The sequence below is a fragment of the Xiphophorus couchianus genome, chromosome 22, assembly GCF_001444195.1.
Source record: "Xiphophorus couchianus chromosome 22, X_couchianus-1.0, whole genome shotgun sequence".
Taxonomy (NCBI): domain Eukaryota; kingdom Metazoa; phylum Chordata; class Actinopteri; order Cyprinodontiformes; family Poeciliidae; genus Xiphophorus; species Xiphophorus couchianus.
In genome coordinates, this window is record NC_040249.1 from 21,523,017 (window position 1) to 21,547,234 (window position 24,218).

At 38.9% G+C, this 24,218-nt stretch overlaps 1 protein-coding gene across 2 annotated transcripts in view; it reads left to right on the forward strand.

Moving 5' to 3' along the window:
- inpp5a (inositol polyphosphate-5-phosphatase A) overlaps positions 1–24,218 on the forward strand; it is a 168,441-nt gene that overhangs the window by 45,912 nt on the left and 98,311 nt on the right. For both annotated transcript variants that reach the window (XM_028006649.1, XM_028006650.1), the window contains exons 3-4: positions 4,825–4,925; positions 5,133–5,220. In XM_028006649.1, the coding sequence (XP_027862450.1) occupies positions 4,825–4,925; positions 5,133–5,220 (189 nt within the window). The remainder of the gene's footprint in view (positions 1–4,824; positions 4,926–5,132; positions 5,221–24,218) is intronic.

The window sequence follows — 24,218 nt, forward strand, 5'->3', positions numbered from 1 at the left end:
GCAAATCACCTTGTGCCTTCCCAGGTCAACAGTTACTACTTTAAGGTTATTACTGATATTCAGCAAGGGTGTACTTAGTTTTACGATAAGCAGATTCTCCTTTTTTTGATGAATAACAGCAATGTGCAAGCTGTTATTTAATTTTGTGGACCTTTGGGTGGATTTAAGTAATTATGGAACATGCTGTAAACTAGCTCGTTATCATTTTCTCTCAATAAAATTTAAGTGTTTCCAACATTTCTGAGGATTACAAAATGCAAATAAATTAACTTAGAGACCAGATACATAAAAGAAGAGCTTTCTTTTAAATCTCCCCGGTAATATAATGTAGTTTCTGAGGATCCTTGACAGCCATATAAAGCCTGTGTGAACTCCTTGAACCTTTATATATTAGATTTCTCTCCTCTATTGGATCATATAAACGAGGCAAAGGAAATAAAACAACTCCTTTCTCTTGCCAGTGAGTCCAATCAAATCTTGTATCAAGGCTCTGCTCTTCTCTCAAGGTTTTGCAATTTAAAAACTTGCATACACAGAAGCAAAGCAGGGTCATTTGCCTGCCCCACTTGTGTGCGATAGACTGGGCTAAATGGGAATCCACCACTGCGGCTGCAGCAGTTTAAGCGCCACTTTGCATCGCGCCGCACTGGAATCAATGGTCGCCTGACTGATTTGCATTGAAAACGTCTCTGGAGGGAGACTAGTCAGAGATGGTGTCGCATCCAGGCTTCTGACCAGACACAAGCGATATTATATGGAATCAGTTTCAGTTTGTAGAAACAAACAAAAATGTAACATTAATAGGCAGAAAGCCTAGCTGCTGTTGGAATATCCTGTACATACTGTATGTCCTGTTTTTAAAGTGGGAGGGTTTCTCATTTAGAATGCATTCACACCAGTTTAGTTTAGTTCGCTTTAATCAAACTCTAATTCACATGTGTTAAACTCAAGACCCGGGGTCCAAATCTGGCTTGCCATAACTTTTAGTGTGGCCCTCAAGACTCAAGACACTAAATTACATCAATAAGTCCACCCAGTTTTCTGCAATTGATTCTGTGATTGTGGAAATTCACATAAATTCAACAGATTCCTGTATTTTTTCACACTAATGCACAACTATAAGTTTATTGCTAATTTTCTGTAAAAATGGCCAAAAACTATTGACTTTAACTGACCACTAACAGGATGGAAAAAATGTCTACACCTGATGTTTGTGGAAGAAGAAAACGATCATTTATTTACATGTACAGTTTTTCAGATAAAATTAGTAAAGGCAGGGAGTCTGTCTGCAGACTGAGCTGCAAGAACATTTAATTTCACTTCACTCAAATCAATGTTTAATGGTTTCTGGTCCTGGATTAATCAAATAAAATCCCAAATAGATACAAAGATAAAATTTTGCGTGTTTAAGAATCTTCTATTAGCAGATAAAATGTCTGAGGCTAGTTAAGGGCTGCTGAAACCCTGACGGATGAGTTATTTACACAAACGGGAGTCTCCTTGGAATTCCGACGTTGACAGTAGTCGCGTCCCTGAGAAGGAAGAGGTGGGGCGAGAGGACACGCCTGCATATCAAACACACTCGTGTGTGACATCCTTGGGAGGCTGAGAAGCGGCCCGATATGGCAGGTCTCTGTTAGCCACGACAGCATGTCAGAACGGGCTCCTCTCTGCGCTCACACGGAGCAGCTGTCAGCGCTGAGGCCTCGCTCTGTTGTTACGCATCAGTAGCTGCAGAATGCAGAGTCAATATGGCAGTCGCTGCTCAAACGTCAACAGTTTGTGTAAACCGTGTGTGTAATTGGATGCCAGTAAAAGGCTTTCTGTTTGTAGAAGAAACGTAAGGCTGGTAATGAAATTACATACTGGTTCCTTACACACACGCATACATGTTTGTATTAATGCCCATGTTGGGACTTCGGATTGACTTTCAGTCAGTAAAACTTTATTCCATATTTACTTAAATTAATTAACGTAGTAGTGGTCTGACTGGATATTTACTTAATTAAATAAATAAGTACTCTTGATTGTAAGTTAATTCACTAATTTTGGCATTAACTGATTAACAACTGGAAAGCAAGGAGTGCTTAATAGGAGATTTATTATTATTATTATTTATTTATTTTTTTTACAAAATTTTAACTGGATGAAGCTAAAATTTTGCCACTAGAGAAGTTCTGGGTATAGATCATATTTACAGACAGAGCTGTTTTTATTTTATTCTATTCTATTTATTTATTTATTTTTATTCAAATGGAAATGTATATGTCTTTTTTTTTTTTTTTTTTTACATTTTTTTGGCTTATCTACTGCTATAAGTATGTTCTTTCAGAAAATTGCCTTTTTTAAAATCTATTTTATGTTAATCTATTCTACTAACGTAGTTGACAAATATTTTAATTATTGATTAATCACTGTTAATCCGATTAATTGTTTCAGCCCTTACTCTGATCATATTAGTAACTACATTTATGCCTATCCCTAACTTTAACCATAAGCACTTTTTTCCTATTCCTTAACTATTTCTAAACTTAACCCTGGGCTCTTAACGGCGCATTAAGACAGGGTTTTGGTTCCCATAAGGCCCATCCGTCGTCAGTAGTTTACTAAGTATAGCAGAACAGGTCCAACACAAACAAAAACACACATCCTTCATATCACATTAGTTGCGAGCTGCTTGGGTTTGAGACCTTTTCCGTCGTTAGATTGATAGGACCTCAAATGGCTTCAACTTTGAGCCATTTGAGGTCGGCGCTTTTGGGTCATCCAGTTAAGTGACAAGCCATAGGTTGATGGAAAATCTATAGCAGCACCGCCATACATTACCTTTATATGATCGGGGTGTTCTCTGCCTGCCGTCCACAGGCCGGACCGCTGTGAGTGCCTGCGAGCGCTAAATCACTCCATGCTATTGATTTTCCATTAGAAGTCGGCGGCTCCGAGCCCCTCTGACACGCTGCTCACAAACACCTCACTGAGTGGAAGCGGGAAGCAACATGAGGTCATGTGACTCGGATCGAGTTCGCTGAAGGGAAAACCATGAATGTGGGATTTGTTCTTGTTCCATGGAAGAAAGCTTTAGAGCGAACAGGAAAACTATTTTGCAGTTTGATCTAATCGCTGATTTTTTTCTAAACAAGGAAATTTTGTTATTACATGATGTTTCTCTTTGCTTTGATTTTTAATCAAATTATTACTTTTCACCTAACTTTATTTCAACTTGATGGTATGTAATTATTAGTGAGTTTCAGATACAAACACTTTGATCAGTCACTATTGGTTTTATTTGAAGTGCCATGTAAAGTGGATAAATTGGAGATTTTATCACAATACGTATTGAATTGCAGCAATCATTGCAAAATTCCAATTGCAAAGGGCTGATTGGATTATTATTATTATTTTTTGTCGGATTTGGTGTGTGTATATTTAGTGGCTGAAATTGGGATAGATTGCAATGGTAAAGAGTTGAGAAAATGACACAGATCAAACTTTAAACCCACTCCATCCAATTCATTAAAGAGTTTTTCTTTATTCGAGAAGTGTAACGTTGGCCCACTTTATTGGTTTTAGAATCAAAACGGGATAATTGTGCTGTAAAAACCCCCAGTTTTGTCAAAATTTTAACCATCTGGTTCAAACTGTTGACATCATCTTAGTGGAAACTCGTTATGATGAGCAACCAAATCTCAAACCCTGACCTGACCTGGAAACTCCTTCTACTCCTGTGTTACAGTCCAAAGTTAAACCAGGGTTATATCAACATTGACTGAAAGGATGTACCTCAAACCAACAACTGGACAGATAAACCTTTGGCCAAATCTGGGTTTTCCAACAGGACAATAATCCCAAGAACTCATTTGAAATGCTTAACATATGACCCTGACTGCAACCTAATTAAATATTTGTAATTTTAAATGAGCTGTATCAATTCTACCAACAAGAGAGGTCAAATACCAGCCAGACTTCCTTCTGTCAGGAGCTTTATAGTAAATAAAAGGAGCATATGGTTGAGTTGGAAGCACTTCAGCAATGATTTCCTGAAGTAAGTTGTTGTTTTCAGTCCATCTTGAGGAGTGGCGTTGAAACTTTTTGCTATGTTGGCTAAAAATTTCAGTACAGCTGGGTTGTGAATTTTTCTTTTTTCTGTTTAAAAACACAAAAAATAATTCTGTACATTTAACAGTAACATAGTCAGGTTTATATTAAAATGGATTTATAAACCATTGTAGATCCAAAACATAAAAACAGTCTTCCTGGTTTCCTGTGTTCCCATTTCTGTGAAAAAAGTAGAGGAAAATAGCTAATAAAAGACAAACACTTCATTTTTAAGAAAATTTTAATTTGTCTTGGAAAATAGTTGCACTTGAAAAGAATTACAAAACTATTCTTAGATTAAAGTTGTGGAACATGTAAAATCATTCCAAGGGCTGCGAATGGCCCCGCTCCTCACTTTGGACATCGCTACTCTATTGCAAATTCATGAATCTCTTTATAAAACCATTGCTGCATTTTATTAAATGGCTATTCAACCCTAAAAACAATGAAGTGCAGATAACTTGAAAATGAATTTTATGTCTTCTCTATTGACTCGAGTCATCCTGGAAACACAAGGCGCTGCCAGCTTTTGGCATGAAGTGACGTCTGATCTTCAGTCACACCCTCCAGCTGCTGCAGCATCCCTGATAGGAGACAGGAGATCAAACAGAGATGTTTGATTATTAAAAATGACTCAACATGTTTCTGCTTTGACGTCCATAGATGCCAAAAAGAATAAAATGAAACCGTTTTGACCCATTTCTTCCTTATTTCCTCTTTGTATTGCAGACAGTAAAAGCGCACAAGCCCCACTTCTTGGCCCTTCACTGTCAGGAGTGTGGTGGGAAGAGTTTGGAGTCAGGCGTGACGGAAGTGGAACGTTTTGTCAAGTAAGTGTGTCACTTATTATCCGCTCTAATTGATTTTACAGTGGCAATCTAAAATAGAGCAGCTGATAGAAACTGAGTGGACTACTCCCCCCTCTGGCTGCTTCATGTCACCTCTGGTTTGTTGTGTAAAATGGGATTTAATTGCCCCATTTTCAGTGCTCCATCGGTTTAGCAGTTTATCAGTGTGTGAATTTGTGTGTCCGTCAGAGAGCTGATGGCCGCTCAGGAACTGAAGGACTACAGCAGAGCCCGTGTCTACATCGATGAGAGCTATGAATCCCCAGAGCGTTTCACGGTGAGCACAACAATTTATTCAGTCCAAATCTGTTTGTTTCCATAAATTACGTTAAATAGTTGCATTGATTATGTGTATTGCTTGTCTGAAGTGCTCATCATTGGGGTAATTTGGGACATTTTATTCATTTTTTTAGCAGAATAACTCTGTGACTTATGACTGCTGCTTGTATTTTGTTTTTTAAATCAACACGTGAAGTGTATATATACATACACTTTCACCTATGCTTTGTTAGCAAGTTGAACCTCAACCAAATGCACTTATAGGCATCAACCAGGTGAATATTTAGAATAAAATAGAAGTTTCTTGGATTAAAACAATTAATCAAATTAATTATGATGGCTTGATTATTGAAATCAACTAATTTAGTAATCGTTAACTGCAGCATACAGACTGAAAAAAGGCCACTTGCTAAAAGAACAACATTGCCAGAGCAGTAATTAAGCCAAAATTGTACAAAAAATATATGCATTTTGCATTTAAATTGAAAAACCTACTTTTTCTGTAAAAATGTGCTACCCAAAGCTGCGGAAGTAGCATCGTTTTAGCTTCACCTGGCTAAATTCTGTAAAGAAAATCTCATATTAACACCTTTTGCTATCAAATTATTGATCAGTAATCCAAAAAATAATCAACAGATCAGCCCTACACTGTGTTGATGAGAAGTCAAGCAGAAAGACCTGAGCTTAGAAGTATTTTTTCACTGCAGATGCAGATGCTAAAAATGAAAGCATACACTATATGCTATGTTATTGCATTCTATAGAATATAATGTTTTTTTTTTTTTTTTTATTTAAAAAGTACTTCTTTCTCTTCCAACCAGAGGTGTGTGGTAACTAGTTACATTTAATTGAGTAACTTTTTGAAAAGTATTTACTTTTAAGAGTAGTTTTTTAGTTTTTGTGCACTATAATTTGTACTTTTATTTGAGTAATAGTATTATAAAGTATTGCTCCTCTTGCATAAGTAATATGACTGGATGCCTTGAGTAACTTAATTAAATGAAAAACAAACAAACATGTTTTAACAAAAAAACACACCAAAAACATACATAATTTATGTCAAAGTGAGAGATTTTCTTGTTCTAATTTCTTGTGATCAAACAACGAATATTGTCACAGGAAGTACTACACCCTATTTGGACATATACATCACCTACTATAAATTTAGTTTCAGGAAGTTTATTTTGGAAAAACGTAAAATTAGGAATAGAGCTTCTTCTGCTTAAAACTAGTTGTTTTATAATTGTATGAATTTCCATTTAATTTTTGTCTATAAAATATCAGAATTTTAACATTATGTTAGATTTTTCTTTTGTCTGCCATCATTTTTTATTTTAAATCAGATGTTCTGAACAGGTAAATAGTTCATTAGTAGTCTTTTTTATCAAATATGTTTTTACTTGAGTAATTACTTGGACTGCTACTTTTTCTTTACTTGAATAAAAATATATTGAAGTAGTACGACTTTGATTTGATTACAATTTCTGGGCACTTTAACCTTTTCTTTTTATGTTGTAAAAATAGATGAATGAATGAATAATTCAGTAAATACTGCAGTTATATGTAAAATGTGTTACAACAGTTGATGGAAAATATCTTATCCAAACACTAAATTTATATATTATGAAATTTAACTGAGTTATTAAAATGTTTTGTTAATTTACGTACAAGTGCTGATAAAAGTGACAGAGCTCATCTATTATCACTGATCCAAGTCAATTAATTTATTTTCACTCCAGTTCTCAGAACTTACAAAGTTTTTATAAAAATTACTAAAAAAGCACTTTAGATAGAGTATGAAGGTAATATTTCCATCAGAACCACAATTTAAACTGTTATTTATTTCTGTGTCGCCCGTTACCTTGGTGATGACCCATTCATTAAAGGTTCATTCTGCTGTTTTATGACTCAACGGTGCTTCTGCAGTGGTCGCAAATGGCCACCAGGGGGCAGCAAATATTCAGAAATAAAGTGGCCAAAGGCTGTTAAAGCGACTGTTGTTCAAAATCAGGATGACATTTATACAGAGATGGACTCAGAATTAACTGTCAAGTGAATGCTAAACATAAATTTAACTCTAAAAAGGAAAATATATTAAAAATATCCAGTTTTGGGATAAACTAACAAAGTAGTTCGTAGCTAATTATAAAGTGGAGATAAATGCTGGTTTAATCTCAGGAAACCTGGTTAGCATCATGCAAACAATGTATGTGGAGGAAAACTGACACTTCAAATCAACCTGAACCCATGAGGTGAAGCACGGTGGTGGCAGCATCATGGTGTGGGAGTGTTTAAAACCTGTGAGAGGCTGCAGGTTTTGACACTGTAGCGAGGTTCTCCTCCAGCAAGATGAGAGTAAACATCCAGTCAAAAGCTACAAAGAATGGTTTATATAAAAGCCCAATCATGTTTTAGAATGGTCTAGTCAAAGTCTACGATTAAATCCTAATGGGAATGAGAGGCAGGATGTAAACTGAAAGATCACACATGCTTTCTGTCCAATCTGACAGAGGTTGAGCTGTTTTTCAAAGAAGAATTAGTGCGAAAAAGTATTGTCTTTATTTTGCTTCACTTCAAAACTATTCTGTTTTCCAACCACATAAAATCCCAATAAAAATCAGTTTTCATTCTCTGGAGCCAAACAGTTGAACTTAGAGGTATAACGTTTAAATCAGAGGGAGCATTGAGCTTAAATGTTCAATCAATAAAGTAATTATCTGCGTATTCCTAAGGAGCTTTCACAACAACAACATCTGTGTGTTTTATCTATGGACGGCAGCCTCTCTGCCGTTTCCCCACGCTACGCTGCTTCTCCACAAACGCTCATTAATCAAAGCGCCTGCAGAGTCACATTTGCTCTTTTCAGAAAAAAATTATTCCAAAACCCTGGCCTTTTCACAAACATAATTATCTGCCGTTTCGTAGAAGCTCCGCCGCCATTTGTTCAGCGCTGTTTGTCTGTACATTAACCTTTTTAGTCCTACTTTGATTCCCATCAAATAGAGATAGCAGTTTGTGCGAATCGGTCGGCGGAAAGAGAAACATCGGACGTGCTTCCTGTGGCGTTGGTATTGAAATCCCAGCAACAGTAAATATGAAGAGACTCTCCAGTCGTTTCACACACCGGGCTTGCCATTTAGCTTTGATGACATCACCGTGTTTGTTTTCCCAATCTTCGATCTTTTCTCTTCCCCTCAAACGCGCTCCTGGGATAATTGTTTGTTGCCCGGTTCGCCTGTCATTTTTCAGATAAAATAAGCGGGAACGCTTCTTTTTCTTTCTTTTTTTTCTTTGTGCTGTTGGGTATGAAGCGTCTTTTAAAGTAAAGGTTTTGGATGTTGTGAGTGTGTAATAAAAACGCCCATCGGGGTGTTTACGTGAGTGTGTTTTGATGGATGGGGTGAACGCGCGTGTGTGGCGCTCAGTAATGAGACTATTGATTTGTCTTCTCTCAAATCTGAAAAACGGTTTGATAATCTCATGTTTCTGCCATGAGAGAAAACGTTTTCACTTTGAATGCACAGATTTGTGTTTTTTATTAAAACTATTTAATAATTTTGTATGGATCAAAACATTTTTTTTCAAAAGTGAATCCACTTCATAAGTTATAGATGTTTAATCAATTAATTTTTATCATTCTGGCTTAAATGGAAATATTTTTAATCCCGGAATGTGATGTTATGGACAAATTGTCCAGCAGATGGTGGACTACTAAATAAGCTGACTTGTTATTAATAAAAAATGTTTAGCGGGAGGAAAAAGTGCAGTCTGGCATGGAGGCAATAAGCCTGCACCTTTTCTGGGGCCTTGAGCTCATTTGCATGTCCAGATCTTGTCTCATGTACCTCCATAGATTGAATGACATGTTTTTGGTAGAAGGTTTTGCTGAATGAAATGCAAAAGTTACTTTTAATTGAGAAGAGTATTGTGAACCACTGAGTAACAACATCTTGAATGTGCTTCTCTTCACAATTCCTCCACAGGTTTAGTTATTCCTGTTCACTGTGCAAAGTTTTCTTCCATCTTTTTTCCTTCCACTTAATTTTCCAGCTTTTGATGCAGAAATTTGTGAAGAATCAGCTTTAATCATTTTTATTTGCTTTAGGTAACATCCTGATTTCTTGAGAAACAAAAATAATTAGTTTTTTTATTAGCTGTAAGGGGGTAAACATTAAAATAAACAGAAATAAATGATTAAGAGAGTCTTTTATGTACATGACTTCCACTTTCTGAACCAAATTACTGAAATACATGCCAGTTTTTAGAATAAATTCTCTTTGAGATATATTTTGAATTTACATGAACTGGTTATTTAAACAGAATTTAAGCTTTGAGATGGTTGAAAAGATTCTCGTTAAGGAAAACAAACTTGGGTTTTCATAATCCTGAAGCCAAATCTGAAAGACAGAGTGCAGATCTCAACGGGCAGCATTAGCCTGGAGGAGCTTGACTGACACGTCCGGCTGTTACACGGCTCTGTTAAGGTATACAGCAGGTAAAATGTCAATTAGGAAGACCCGCCCTGATAACTCAACTCCCAATCCACTTGTTCTCGCCCATTAATATTTATCGGAGCGATGTGAGGCGGCGTCACCGACTCCTGACATACAAACCGGAGCTGTGGCGTCCCTGCAGCTTAACGGCATCGTCCGCCGCTGTCACACTGTTCAATCAGGCTGCCGACACACACATGATGCCTCCTCTGGTTTGAGTTGTTCCAGGGCATTTTAATAGGAAATTAAAGGCATCCCTCGCCTGTGTGTGTGTGTGTGTGGGCGTGTGTGTGTGTGTGTTTGGTCTGCAGGACAGGAATGAGATCAGTGACAGCGGATAAATCAGGATCTGTGCCTTGATAGGATGCTGCTGTCTCCGTTTACCCTGGGTTCATGCGCGCACATGAGTGCAGATGTAATGTCCTGACATGATGGAGTCCGCTGAAGGACTGAGTCCAGTTCTGCTTCCGTCCTGGACTTAGGAATTTCACAGAAAGGCTCATGTCTGAGTGTATTTAAATGGTTCTTACTGGTGTTGAAATGTGAACTGACACACTCTCAAGTCAAGTTTATCTGTAAAGCACATTGTAGCAACAGGGCAGTTCAAAGTGGTTTACACTATAAAAACACAACACAGTATTCAATTATGAAACAATTAGTAAACTTTGTTTTATCAAAATTATCATCAAATATGTTGGTCAGTGTTCCATTTATTATTAATAAAAGGCAACTCTAAACAGGTTGGGTTTTAGCCTTGATTTCATTGAACTGTGTTTCAGCAGTTTTGCTGTTTTCTGGAAGTTTGTTCCAGATTTATGGTAGAAGCTGAATGCTGATTCCCCATGTTTGATTCTGGTTCTGAGGACGCAGAGCAAACCAGAACCAGACCTTTAATGTATTATGGTGCTAATTTATTCATTGATTTATAAACTAAATAAAGTTTTAAAGTCTCTTCTCTGAGGTACAAGGAGCCGGTGTAAGGGCTTTTGATTTGCATTCTGGATCAGCTCCAGCTGTTTGATTGTTTTATTTAGGCAGACCACTGAGGACACTGTTGCAATAATTAATGTGACTAAACATAAACATATGAGTGAGTTTCTCTAGATCTTATTAGGATCTACAGAAACAAATATGTAAATTAAGGACTTTTTTCATTTATTTGCAGTAATCAGAGAGGAAATAGTTAAAGAGAGAAGGAAGAAGACAAGAAGCTTTGGTCACCAATTTTGAAATTAAACCTCACATGGCTGCATTGAGGATTAATAGCCTAAACATATGTAGCGCACATACATCCTAAAGTAAAACATTACCAAGTATTTTTGATCTAGTTTCTAGTGCAAATATCTTAGTATACTTTAAGTAAGACAAAACTAACTTACAAGTAACTTTTCTGCAATATACAGGAGCTTGTTTTATCCAACAATTCCCAAATATTGATGAAAAACTGCTAGTTTCACTGCTAGGTTATTTCACTTATAATATGGAGAAAATCTCTTGTTAGAAATTAAATGATTTGCCAGCAGAACTAGAACTTTTTCATCAATGTTAATCTATTATTTACCTTAAACAAGCTCCTATATCTTGTTAAAAAGTTATTTGTAAGTTAGTTTGTCTTATTTCAAGCGTACTAAGGTATTTGGAATATTAACTAGAAAGAATATTTGGACAGATTTTGTTTTTTTGCAGTGCAATAGCTCCTCATTCATTCCAGCAGGTCATGTTTTAGTTAAAATATCAATTAATATCTCTTTTTTTGTTTTTAACATGGAGTTATGTCTGTGTGAAACATGGTGGTGGCAGAACCATGCTAAGAGGACGCTTTTCTTTGTCATGCACAGAGCTGATGGAGAGATTGGTGGAGCTAAATACAGGAAGTTAGAGATAAAAAAACGTGTTCAAGAAGAGTTAAAGTCTCTTGCAGGCCAATGCCTCTTCTTTCTGATAAATCAAGGCTGCTCAAGGAGTTTTTATTCTCTCCAGAGGAAGCAGCAACCCTTCGCTGTTTAAAAAGCTTCCACATAAAGAGGCTAAGATATTGAGAACTAAATCCGAGCTGGCTCTTATTTCAATACGGCGAGGAGCGCGGCACCGCCTGAGGCCACTCGAACGGAGTAAATGTCAGCTCAGTAATATCGCCCGGGGCATAACTCTCCTTCACCATCAGTCATGCCAGCAGGGCAGCCATAAGCGCGAACACGCACACACACACACACACACACACACACACACACACACACACACACACACACTGGATGACAAAGCCACATAGACACAACCGGCAGCGTGCACGGCAGGAAACACACTGGTGCCGTGGAAACGAGGCTGAGCGGCAATCAATGAATCTGCCATCAGGCCTGAGTTATGGAGCACAGAGTGTGGGCATTCCTTCTGTGAAAATATTTAGGCTTAAAATGTAGATGTAATTAATGGATTGTGTAAAGAGGTGAAGGAATTGATGCGTTTCTGACAAGGAGTCAAATTCGAGCCTTTGCCCTTGTGGATTGTAGCTGAACCCCCCCCCCCCCCCCCCCCCACCCACCCCCCCACCCCTCACCCCCCCTCCCACACACACACACACACACAGAGGCAGCTTCTTGTCGTAAACAGAGCTGATAAAGTGTCTCCCTGTGAGTGTGTGTGTTTGCAGAGTAAATCAGTGGTGTTGGAGGTGCAGGATGTTGTGTTGTGGGGGTGTCCGAGTGTCTCCGGACTGTAGATAATGATGTGATTGCAGCAACGAGCCGGGCCGGGCGAACCATTATGATGTGCACAACGCCCCCCACACCCCACACACACACGCACCGCCACCCTGCTCCAAAAGCCACCCCCAGCCACCGAGGGGGCAGAGTGAAGGTGAGCCTGTCATATCGATCTTTTTAGTGCTAAAATATGAGCCACTTTACTTTGCTCCTCGGCGCAGTGATGTGAAAAATAATAACTCGGACCCAAATTAAAAATATTGATCGCTTAGAAGATGTTGAGAGCAAATAAACACCCCCTGAAAGATTTTTATCCCCAGCTGTCCAGAGTCCAGCTTGTCCTGGCCTGCCCAGTGGAAAGGAGGGTCAGGGATGAGCCGCCATGTTGTCTGGAAAAAGTATTCATACCTTTTGAACCTGACCACATTTAATCTTATTACAGCCTAATGGTGGGGATTTTATTGAATTGTTTATCATTTACCAAGATAAATTTCTTATAAGAATTTTGATTTATTGATGTCACAATAAATTCTAATTAATGATGTTTAAAAAAAAACTGAAACTGTTTATATTGTCGGAATTGCTAAGTTGACTATTTTGTTCACTTTTTGCTAAATGTAAGGATCAATAAATTTGAAAATGTGTGTGAAGTTTAGTGATAGAAACTACACTTTTATATGCTTTCATATATTAAATATATACATATTGGTATGTGTGTGTAAAATAGAAGCAAAACATAGTTTTTATTGTCACTTGTATTACTATTATAATACTACCACAAAATAAAATGATAAAACTTTAAGTCCATGTGGCCCTGCCATATTGCAATAACAAACTTTTATTTATTTTATTAGGATTTTATGTGACAAACTATTTTTTCAGCTCAAAATGTGTAAAGTGTGGTGTGCATTTGTACATATTTGAACACTTTACCCATTGATATATGTGAAATAACTCAGACTCGGATAGATTGAATGGAAAGTGTCTATTAGGTGTGGGCTTTGACTAGACCATTTTAACACATGAAATGCTTTGATCTAAACCGGACATTCTGAAAGTCTGATCCAGATATGGAAAAGTCAAGTCAGTTTGGACCAAATCAACATTTTAACAGGAGACCAACACTCTCTGTAAAAAAAAAGAAAAAGAAAACAATTGAACTGCAAATAAAAGTTGAATTATCAACAATTCGTATGAATACAGAGAAAAGGGTAGAACATTTTAGCTTTAGTAATTTTAATTGTGCTTTACTGCTAGTTAAAATAAATGGGAGCAACTTAAGGGTGTAAACAAACCATGTAGGCCTAATTTGACATTTAATTTGCTTAGAAGTTTCAAAATAATTACTCATAAATAGATAATTTGGACATTTGATATTATCTAGGAAGTATCTTTAAACATTGAGAATGTCTGATCTAAGCCAACCTGTTGTAGCTCTTTATGCTGCCACCACCATGTTACACCATAGGATAGTGTAGTTGTCCATTGTCTGCCACATACGGCGTTTTATTGTTTTCTTAATTAACCTGATCATCTTCTTCCACAAAATTACTGTGTCTCCTAGATGGACATACATTTAATGTCTTTGTATGCCACACGTTTTGGCACTTTCTTTACATTAACTTTCAAAAACAGTTATAAACTAACTTGTGTTGCTCTGTCACATTAAATCCCAGTAAAATGCATTTAAATGAGCCTACAACACAAAAAAGATTAAATTTGCAAGGCAGTTTTTTTGCTCTCTCGTCCAACTTCCATTTCTATATTGTTCTCAAACAAAGCAACAAGCAACAGTCTTTTCAAATACTCTCCAACGCTGATTGATTGCATTTTGACTCTGTAATCTGGCATTAGCTTCGCTTTATTCAACGTCCAACCCTTCTCCAACAAGTCATCATTTTTGTCCACATCCCAGCCTGACTTTTTTTTTCTTTTTTATGCCTTTCCGCCTTAACAGATGAGCTGACATGAGGGCCATCAAACGGGTGGGAAAACAATTGCCACAAGGTTAATTTTATTGCTTGCTCCATGCATTTGTGAGCAGGCGGGAGGTGTCCTCTGCCCAGACCCTGATGGATGGCTGCGCCGAGCGGGCAGGAATGAAAATGAGAGGGGAGAGGCCAGCCGTGGGAAGGCAGAGTCCCGCTGCTCCCACCTGAAATTGAAATTTCTTCTGACACGCTCAGAATTGGTATTCTGACATATACGAGAGGAGATGTTTAATTTAGTTTGATGGTGAAAGCCGCAGTGTGCCCCCCTTGATTGTGTTTTACGACGCTCTCTTTAGCTCATATGTCTGGAGAAGGTTAATATCCGCACACCCTAAAAGGTGGATGTCACATTGTCCGGCCTGCGGGAAAATAAACTACTTAGTGTGTCTAAATGCTGTCGCAATACTTGGCTGTCCTGGTCGCAGGTTTTATTGATCGCCCACAAGGGCGTGCTTGGTGTCTTCTTGGGTGCCAGGACGGGTGGAGTAGGTATGTGAAGTAGCGTAGCATCTCAGAGCCAGGCGTAGGGGACAATCACATGCTGCCTGTTGACATCAGTGAAAGGAAGCACGACTGGCGATATCGCCTCTTCTACACTTGAGCCGGCCTTCCTGCTGAAAGCTCATTTCTGTCTGCTGGCTTCAGGCCCTCGCTCCGTTTAGTGTGCGACTCTGCTTCTCAGTGCGGACACATGTCTGTGGAGCATTGCTGATGTAGGGCTATCCCTGGGCAGCGCTTTGTCTATACGTATTGATTCCCCCTCCGCCACCAGCTGTAGTTGCTTCATTTGCATGGCATGGTTGACCCCAGCAGTCAGCGGTCATTATGTTCTTATTGGCTTTGATTTTTATAAACGCTCTGCCTGCGAGAGCCGAGAAGGCCCAGTCCTCACATCCACTCAAAATATGTTATTCTGAAGAAATCTGCTCAGTAAGATCATAGATTCAGGCATCCTGACTGTCACACGATTGTAAAAGTGGGTCCTTTTATTTTAATTTTAATTTTAACTTTTAATTTTATCCATCTATTTGTTCTACCCTAAATCCACTTAACCAACCAACCAACCCTCACCTATCCAACCGATCTTCAGTTCATCCAACCCACTGATCCTAAATCCATCCAACCCACCCTTAATCCATCTACAGTAAATGACCCAGATTCCATCCAATTGACTGACCTTTAATGCATTCAACTAAATAATCCAAAATCCATCCAACCAACTCTCAGTCCATCCAACTGAATAACCCACAATCCATCCAACTGACCCTCAACCCATCCAACTGAATAACCCACAATCCATCCAACCGATCCTTAATCCATCCAACCAGCCCTTAATCCATCCAACTGAATAACCCACAATCCATCCAACCAACTCTCAGTCCATCCAACCGACCCGCAATCCATCTGATCAATCATCAGTTCACCCAATCAAAGACCCTCAACCCATCCGGCCTTTTTTTTCTCCCGCAGTCAATCCATCCTTCTACCCACTTGATTTTTAGTTGGTTATGTATTAAATAATTACTTAATATAATATGTCATTTGTTGGCAGACTGAATTAATTTAAGAATTTGATTGTGTTTCCTGTTGAGTTAAATCTAAATATAGAGAGAATCTCTCCTCACTTTTACTCTACTAAAGTGCTTATATTTAATAATGATAAGCTTTTATAAATTTGTTTCTTTTGGTCATTGAGTTATCAAAGTTCTGAATTCTATCTTCTTAGTTCCTGTGCTTTGGAACAATGTCTGTGACTGAAAACAAATGCTTCATCTAGTCACCAAGACTTCGCCAGCTTTCCCTAACCCTCTTCTGGGACGGAACATGCATCGAGCCGGGCAGAACTGACCTTAATCACCCTCAGTGGAGTTCTCTAATGTTGATCAGTTACATTGATCAAAGAAAACCGAAAACCTCCCACCCCTGATGCCCCTCACCGCCTAAATGAGCTGATAATTAATACGAACTGGCTCCTGCTAACACCAGTCAACGGACAGAGTGATGGATCGGACAGCTTGGATGCTAACCAAGACGCTGCTGGGCCTTTTTTCTGGCCCTCTGGGAGTCCTTCATCCTGTCTGATCAGAGATGCACGATGGCACCCGCCCTGCTAGTTAAGCACTCTGGGGTTGCCTTTGTTTTTTCAGACCTGATCACTATTGGCACGTATTTAATAATTCATGGAGCAGAATGCCGATGACAGAGTTTTGGATTTGTGCTTCACAGCTTTATCTTGTTGATTGTTTCTCGGATCACTCTTCTAACCCTAAACGTTGAATCACGTAAAGGTGTGTTGTAATCATTAATATCTCTCATCATTCTTCTACTATGATTAGACTGTTTGCTAAGATGCTGTCACTGAGGGGGTTTGACAGCCGTGTCACCAAACCACGGCGTCTTGTGACAGCTGTTTACTCTGAACAGTGACGGACACTTCCATGACTAATCCTTGCCCCCGGGCTCCAGCCATCTTTTTAATCACTGCACTTCTTGGTTTGTCAACACGTGACTCGTTAGCTCCTAATTAAGAGACATAGGGCTCCTTCAGGATGAAATTCTGTTAGCCGCTTCATTAAAGTGTCTGAGTGCTTCACGGGTTACTGTGATCGTTGCCAGTGACACTTTGTGGGTTTCATGATCATCTGGATAGATCTTGAGAACATAGTCTTAGCCAGACTGCCCGGCTTATTTTCAAGTGCAGTTTGCAGGAATCTATTATAGGCCCTGCACTTATTTTGTTGATCTAACAAATCTGTGCTCTCACCAGCATTAACTGATTTTACTAGCAGTGAATGCCTCATTGTGTTACAAACATGCCCAATCAGAGAGCAGCTGAAACACTAATCCTTTATTTAAGAAATTTCAATTTTACAATTGTGCTTTTCATGGTGGAGTTACAGTATATTTGTTCTGATTTGTTCTTTTTTCAGATTTTGTTCATATTTTTTGTTTGAGGCAGTGCACACTTAGTTTTCTGTAGTATTCTTTGACTTTTTATGACTTTTGGACAGTTGTTATGATCAGTAACCATGGCAACAACCACAACTGAAATAAAATTTTCTCAAGATTGTCATATGAGATTAAGACAAAACTGACTCTTTTATCTTAAAATATACCTTGGTGACATGACTTTACAATTTAATTCCCTTTTAGAATAAATAAAGTATTTTTGAATTAAAGTTAATTAAAATAAAAATTATAATGTTCAGTGTAATGTGTAAGTTATTGAAGCAGAAATTGCTGACCAAAAAGAACATAAATTCACATTTACTAAACATACTTTGAGGATCCCAAAGAGTAAGAACCTCTTATTTGAAATTGTATCACAACTAGAGTAAATCTAACACGTCATTGCATAAATTTTAAATATGTTTGTGGGGATTTGATGTTGCTGCTGTGCTTTTTCAAGGATTTACCGACTTGCTATATTTGATGGAACCATTACTTAAAGTAAAACCTGAAGGAGAAAGTCCAACAATCAGTCAGTTTAACTTTTTTATTTTATGTATTTATTTTGTTTTACATTTTTCAGTTAAATATTCCCTCTGGTGTAACGGCAGAAAGTGCAAAGTTCTCTCCTGGTGTGTAATTGGTTTTAATTGGCGAATTTGTAAAACTTCAGCAGCTGTCTGGCGTATAAACGACCAACAACGTTATCATTTCATTTCCTCTTCACTTCCACATCACCTCACTTGAGACAGGACTCACACAGAGACAAGGTTAATGTTAGGTCCCATTTATTTCCCTCTAACAATGACTCCAAACAGCCTTTCAAAAGCAGAACGCAGGATTGAGATGAAAATAATCCAATCATGCAATTACTGCTTGGCTTGATTCTATAGTTAAGTGCATTTTTATTGTGTAATGTTCCTTTTTTTTTCTTTTGCACCCTCTCCCACCCTCTCTATTTACCCTGCCTTCCCTTGGCAAGCATTCTCTCCCTGCCACTTCTCATCTAATATGGCCGTAATTGGGTTTGGTCGAACAAATCAGATTTGAACAATTGGGTTATCGTTCTCTGAAATTGGAGAGGTCTCTGGGTGGAGAGTTGAGCTGCTTTTGTTAAGCTCTGTCTTTCTGGTCTCAACATTGTGCTGTGCCGGTTAAAGCGGTTTACCTGTCACTGTGGACATGGCTCATAATTTAGCCCCACCCCCAACCAAACTACTCATGTGGGGGCGTGTGTGTGTGTGTGTGTGTGTGCGTGCGCATCCCACACACCGGTCTGCCCTTCGTCTCTCACCAGGCAAATAACGACATTTGAATCGAGCATTAACAGGCTTAATTGCTTTAAAATTGTCGTTTTAATTTACACTGATATAGTATTGATCACCCAAGCAGAGATTAAGGTCCTCAGTGGAGCGCTTGATGTGGAATTAAACAGGGCCGGGTCCTCCTGGGGCCCGCCTGGCCTGTCCTGCCGCAGCCAGAAGAGGAATGACATCCCTCCCCTAATGAACTGGCAGCATGCACAGACATGAATTTCAGGCCCCGCCGGAGAAGCGGGGAAATAATGGGGTTTGGGGAGACATGGCGGGTTATTCATTCACTGCCATGCACCAATTCTCCTGTGATTCATCCCCAGGCCTCCTGGACCGCCGCTGCCTGTTTGCCTGGCACATTCAGGCAGCCTGACCTTTCTCCTGCCTAAGTGTATATAGATGTCCCCCTCTCCCTCCTCTGGGAACACCTTGCTCCACAGAAGGTGTCATGTAGAAAGGGAGCGAAGCGAAGGAGGGGGGTGAGATCTGTAATCCAAATATCCCCCACATTGGTGGAAGTGGCGGTTCGTGATTTTCCCCGTCATGGTGGCTCAGCGAGCTATCTGACGAAGATGCTTCCACCTCGGGGGAATTGATCTTCTCACATGAGCCCAGTGTCACGCACAGCTGCCTGATATCAGGGGGAAATTGTAACATTAAATCTTCGCTATTTCTCTGCGGTTTGAACAAATCCTGTGGCTCCTGGGGTAAGCTCTGTGTTGTGAACCAATTAAAACAACCTCTTGACTCTCTAGTGAATGCACTCAAACAATCACATACTGCATAAGTGCTTTAAATGACTTGGAATGAGAATATTGTCTTAAGGTGAATTGGGTGACTGCATAAATAGCAGGTAATTCCCAGCTTTACATGGGAGTGAATTACTGCAAAACACTAGACCTTACCAAGTGTTTTTGGTCTAATTTCTAGTCTAAATATCTCAGCACATTTGAAATAAGACAAACATAGCTCATAAGTAGCTTTTGGACAAGATACAGGAACTTGTTATAAGTCAATAATTCTTGAATATTGGTGAAAAAGTACTAGTTTCCCCTAGCGGATTATTTCACTTATAACATGAGGAAAATGTCTTTTTGGTGTCACACTCCACAGTCCAATGATTGGGGGTCAGAAAAACATCACTAGACAAACTAGTGCCTCACTTTAGTATCACGCTACTATGATGCAGTGTTACGCATTTGGGTTTAACCCCACCTGCCCAGTTAGAGTTCAACTGGCACTGGAAACACTCTCCTGAATATGCCAGACCACAAAATAGCGCACCGACCACTATTTAATGGAAACAAGTGATATGTTTTCCCCAGAAAGTCTATTTGAGGGATTAACAGTCATCTCAGATTCACCTCCTGTGAAAGTTTGTCCTTCCAATCATCAACAAACCTCTTTAATCAATCAGTAAATCAAGTTTATTTGCAACATGGCAGTTCATTGTGCTCTCCATCATGAAAACATAAAAACATCATAAACAATTGTGAAAACCAGTTACAGACGTTGCATTTGCTGGAGTGAGACTCGTCTAAACTGCAGGTTTGCCCTTGAGCCTGGTGGCTCCTGGTACCTCAGTCCGCCTGAAGCCCCGGTTCAGACTGACAGAAGGGGGGATTGTTTGTGAGGTCCCTAATTGATTGCATTACCTGCGCCCGGATGTCGTGAGGTGGAAGCCATCCTGACGATGACGGCTAAACAGAACAACAGCTTCCCTTCTCTCCCGGCTGACTCGCCATGACGGATCTACAGATGCCTCCAATACGCATAATGGACTTGGCACGGCCCGAGGGTGGCCAGGCTCGGGCCTTTCTACCCCACTCTGTCATCCAATCATCTTATTCTAATGCTATTGCATTGTTTAGTCAACCAGCCGTCCATTTACATCAAACCGTAACCACACGGCCACACCGCAGGAGCACTTAATAGAATTAGCAGGTATTGTGCAGCACATTTTAAACACATAGAGCGTTTTAGAGACACGCACTCAGTCACTGCCTCCCACTTTGAGCTGGGTTTGTTGTCAGAGGAACGGCATCACAAGCTCTGCATGGACAAGCCGCCGTCATTAATCCACTCTCTCCCCACTGTGGACAGTTTATTCACCTCCTTAAATGTTCAGCCAATATCATTGCCGTGTTTATGTTATGTACTGCATATTAATAGCTCATAAAGCTCATTTGTTCCATTATTGAATCATTTTTCACTTGCTCTTTATTAGGAAACAAGAGGCCAAAGCTTTTAAGTGAAACAGCCGGTTCTTTTATTGGGCTCGTAATTTGCCTAATCGGATTTTTGGGGGGATGTTCGTCCAGTTGGTTTATAAATAGAAAAGCAAAAATGGAACCGTCTCATGGCTTGGAAATTTGAAGTCATATGGCCCCTTTTTGCCCTTGACTGAAAGCATTATATTCCCGCTCAAACTCCCGTCTTATTCAGCTAATTGCTTTCATATGCTTCCGTCTCAGTTTTACCAGATTTTCTGATGTCTCTTAAACTATTTCCAATAAAAGCAGCAATCTGCTGTCAGCGGTAAGGAGGGTCCAGCTCGCCGTCGTAAGGAGCGCCCTTCTCGCTGTCCTCTCCTTTCACCGATGTGTTTTTGTTTTGAAAATTAAAGCAGTGGCAGGGAGATTCAGGTGGAGTCGGAGGTACGATGGGCTCCGGCTGATGATGGGCAGCATAAACATAAAGACAATGATCCCCCTCTGGAACGCTGGTTTCCGTCTGATGAATCCTGCGGTGAACGTGTTTGTGGGCGGAGCCTCGAGTCACTCATGATTTATAGTTTCTGGATCTTTGAGACACAAACCAAAATGTATCTGCTACAGTTTTCCAAGGAAACGGACTCAGTGTTTTGTAAATACGGCTTATGTTGAATGTTTTGGCTGTTTGGCTGCAAAAGTTTGGAATTTGATTATTTTCTCAGATCTGGAAGGAAAGAAAAGCAATTTGAGGATAGAATAAGATACAAATAGTTAGATTTTCATTTGCATTCTTATGAATATCCACTTTTGGACTCCTCCATCTGTTTTGGTCAGTTAATCTTTTCGTTTGTCCAAACATCTGCCTTCCTTCCTTCATCAATTTTTCCTTCTTTTCTTCTACTTATCTATCTGTCTGTGTATCTTTCCTTGCTTTCATTGTTCCATCCGTATTTCCTTTTGTACTTCTGTACTTCCATTTTTTCTTTTTTTTCCTTCTATCTGTCCTTCCTTCCTTTCTTACCTTTCTCGCTTCCTTATTACCTTCCTTCCTTGCTTCATCCATTTTTCTTGTTTTGTTCTGATTATCTATCTATCCATCTGTTCTTCCACTCTTATTTCTTTCATTTCTGCCTTTCTTTGTCCTTCCTTCTTTCTTGCCTTTCTTGCTTCCTTGTTACCTTCTTTATTCCTTGCTTCATCCATTTCTCCTTCTTTTATTGTGTTTATCTATCTGGCCTTCCTTCTTTCTTTCCTTTTTTCCTTCCTTCCTTCCTTTGTTCCTTCTTTCTTCCCTCCTTCTTTGCTTCCTTAATTAATTCATATTTCCTTCTTTTATCCTGTTTATCTGTCTGCCCTTCCATCCTTCCTTACTTTCTTCATCTATTTTCTTCTTTCGTTCATCCTTTCATTGTGACACATCATTAATGCCTGCAGACATTCAGTTGTTGTTTGGTAAAAATTACTCAGTCACCAGGATCAGCAGCGTTTGACCTCTGTGTGACCTCCAGATTATTCCCAAGTGATGCCACATGAAGGTATAAAGTAAAACATAACCATATTCCAGGGAATAATGTCTGACAAGTGGGAACTAATCTAACATAAAGGATGCCCCAGTCAGTAAGGGTTCCTGCTCAAGTTCAAGACACAATGGCACCCAGTGTGCCCCATGATGTGGCTAATTACCAGCTCATTTAAGGCCTCTCTAATCACATTAGATCTTATGCTCTTTCACTTAAATTCTAGCTCTTGATTTTAACAAGCTAATTACATTTTCTGATGAAGAAAAAAACTTTTTAAAGCAAAACTTGGCTGAGTGGAAATGAGGCGATACTGCATTGTCATAGAGGCCTGAATGTTGTCCTCTGGGTTTGTGGACTAACTTGTGGATTTGAGAAATGGGAGCAGATTTTGTAAAGCGAGTGTATAGCAGATAATTGTAGATAATTGTGTGAATGATTAATGCTTAGGCTGCTTAGAGCAGATGATGAAAAATCTGTGCCGATAATTCCTCTACAGAGGCTTTATATTGAGAAAAATAGAACTGATTAAAAAAAAGAGAAATTAATAATAGTACTAATATTACTCTGTATTCTAATTATTACATTTTGCATAGATTTACTTAAATAAATTTAGTTCAGGTTTGCTCAATATTAGAAAAATGTGTAATTGCGACATTACTGCTAAAACAAAGTTGGCCTTCAATCGCCTGAAGAACATTTCCAGGATTAGAGGACTAATGCCTCAGCAAGATTTAGAGAAACTCATCCATTCATTTATCTTTAGTCGCATTTATTACTGCAAAAGTGTCTTCACAAGTCTGCCTAAAAAAATCAATCCTTCAGCTGCAGCTGCTGTTCTCACTAAAACCAGGAAGTTAGAGCACATCACACCAGTTCTAAATTCACTACACTGGCTCCCTGTAGCTCAGAGAATAGATTTTAAAATACAGTTTATAAATCGTTAAACGGCTTAGCACCACAACACATTAAAGATCTGCTGCTGTTGTATCAGCCTTCCAGACCTCTCAGGTCTTCTGGTTCTGGGGAAGCAGAGCAGACCAGAACCAGGAGACCTGACAAGACCAAACACGGGGAAGCAGCATTCAGCTTCTATGAACCACAAATCTGGAACAAACTTCCAGAAAACTCCAAAATAGCTGAAACACTGAGTGTCTTTAATCAAGACTAAAAACCCAGCTGCTTAGAGTTGCTTTTGAAACATGATCAATGAAACATTAATCAATAATATTATGTGCAAAATTTAATGTTGATGGTGTTTTCTATGACTTTGTATTCTTGTGTTTTTATAATGGAAAGCACTTTGAAATACATTGTTGCTGGAAGGTGCTATACAAATAAAATTTGATTGATTGATTGAAAAATTGCTATGATTCTTTTCCATCTATCCATGAATTTATACAACATGCCACATTTAAAAAATTTTTTAAAGCAGCCATGGATCGTTTTCCTCCGACTCCACAATTATGTACATCTTTATCTTGGTACATCACATAAAATCCTAAAACACATTAACAAGATGCCACACATCCTAAAAGAGTCATAAATTTATGTATCTAAAATTAAGGACGTAAAATGTCTTAAATTGTTTGGAAAAATGTAAGCAGGCCTTAAATATGTTAATCACAGGCCTTACATTTTGTTGTGGCAGAACTATTTAATCTCATATTCTGTTTATTCTTCTCATGGCAAAAGTTGGAGTCATTACGTTGTGTAGCTGCAGTTGCAGCTACCGCTAACTAGCTGCTAATAAACCCTTGCCAGCTTTTTGACGTCTAATATTGGTACGTGTACGTTTATCGCCACTTGGTTGGACAATGC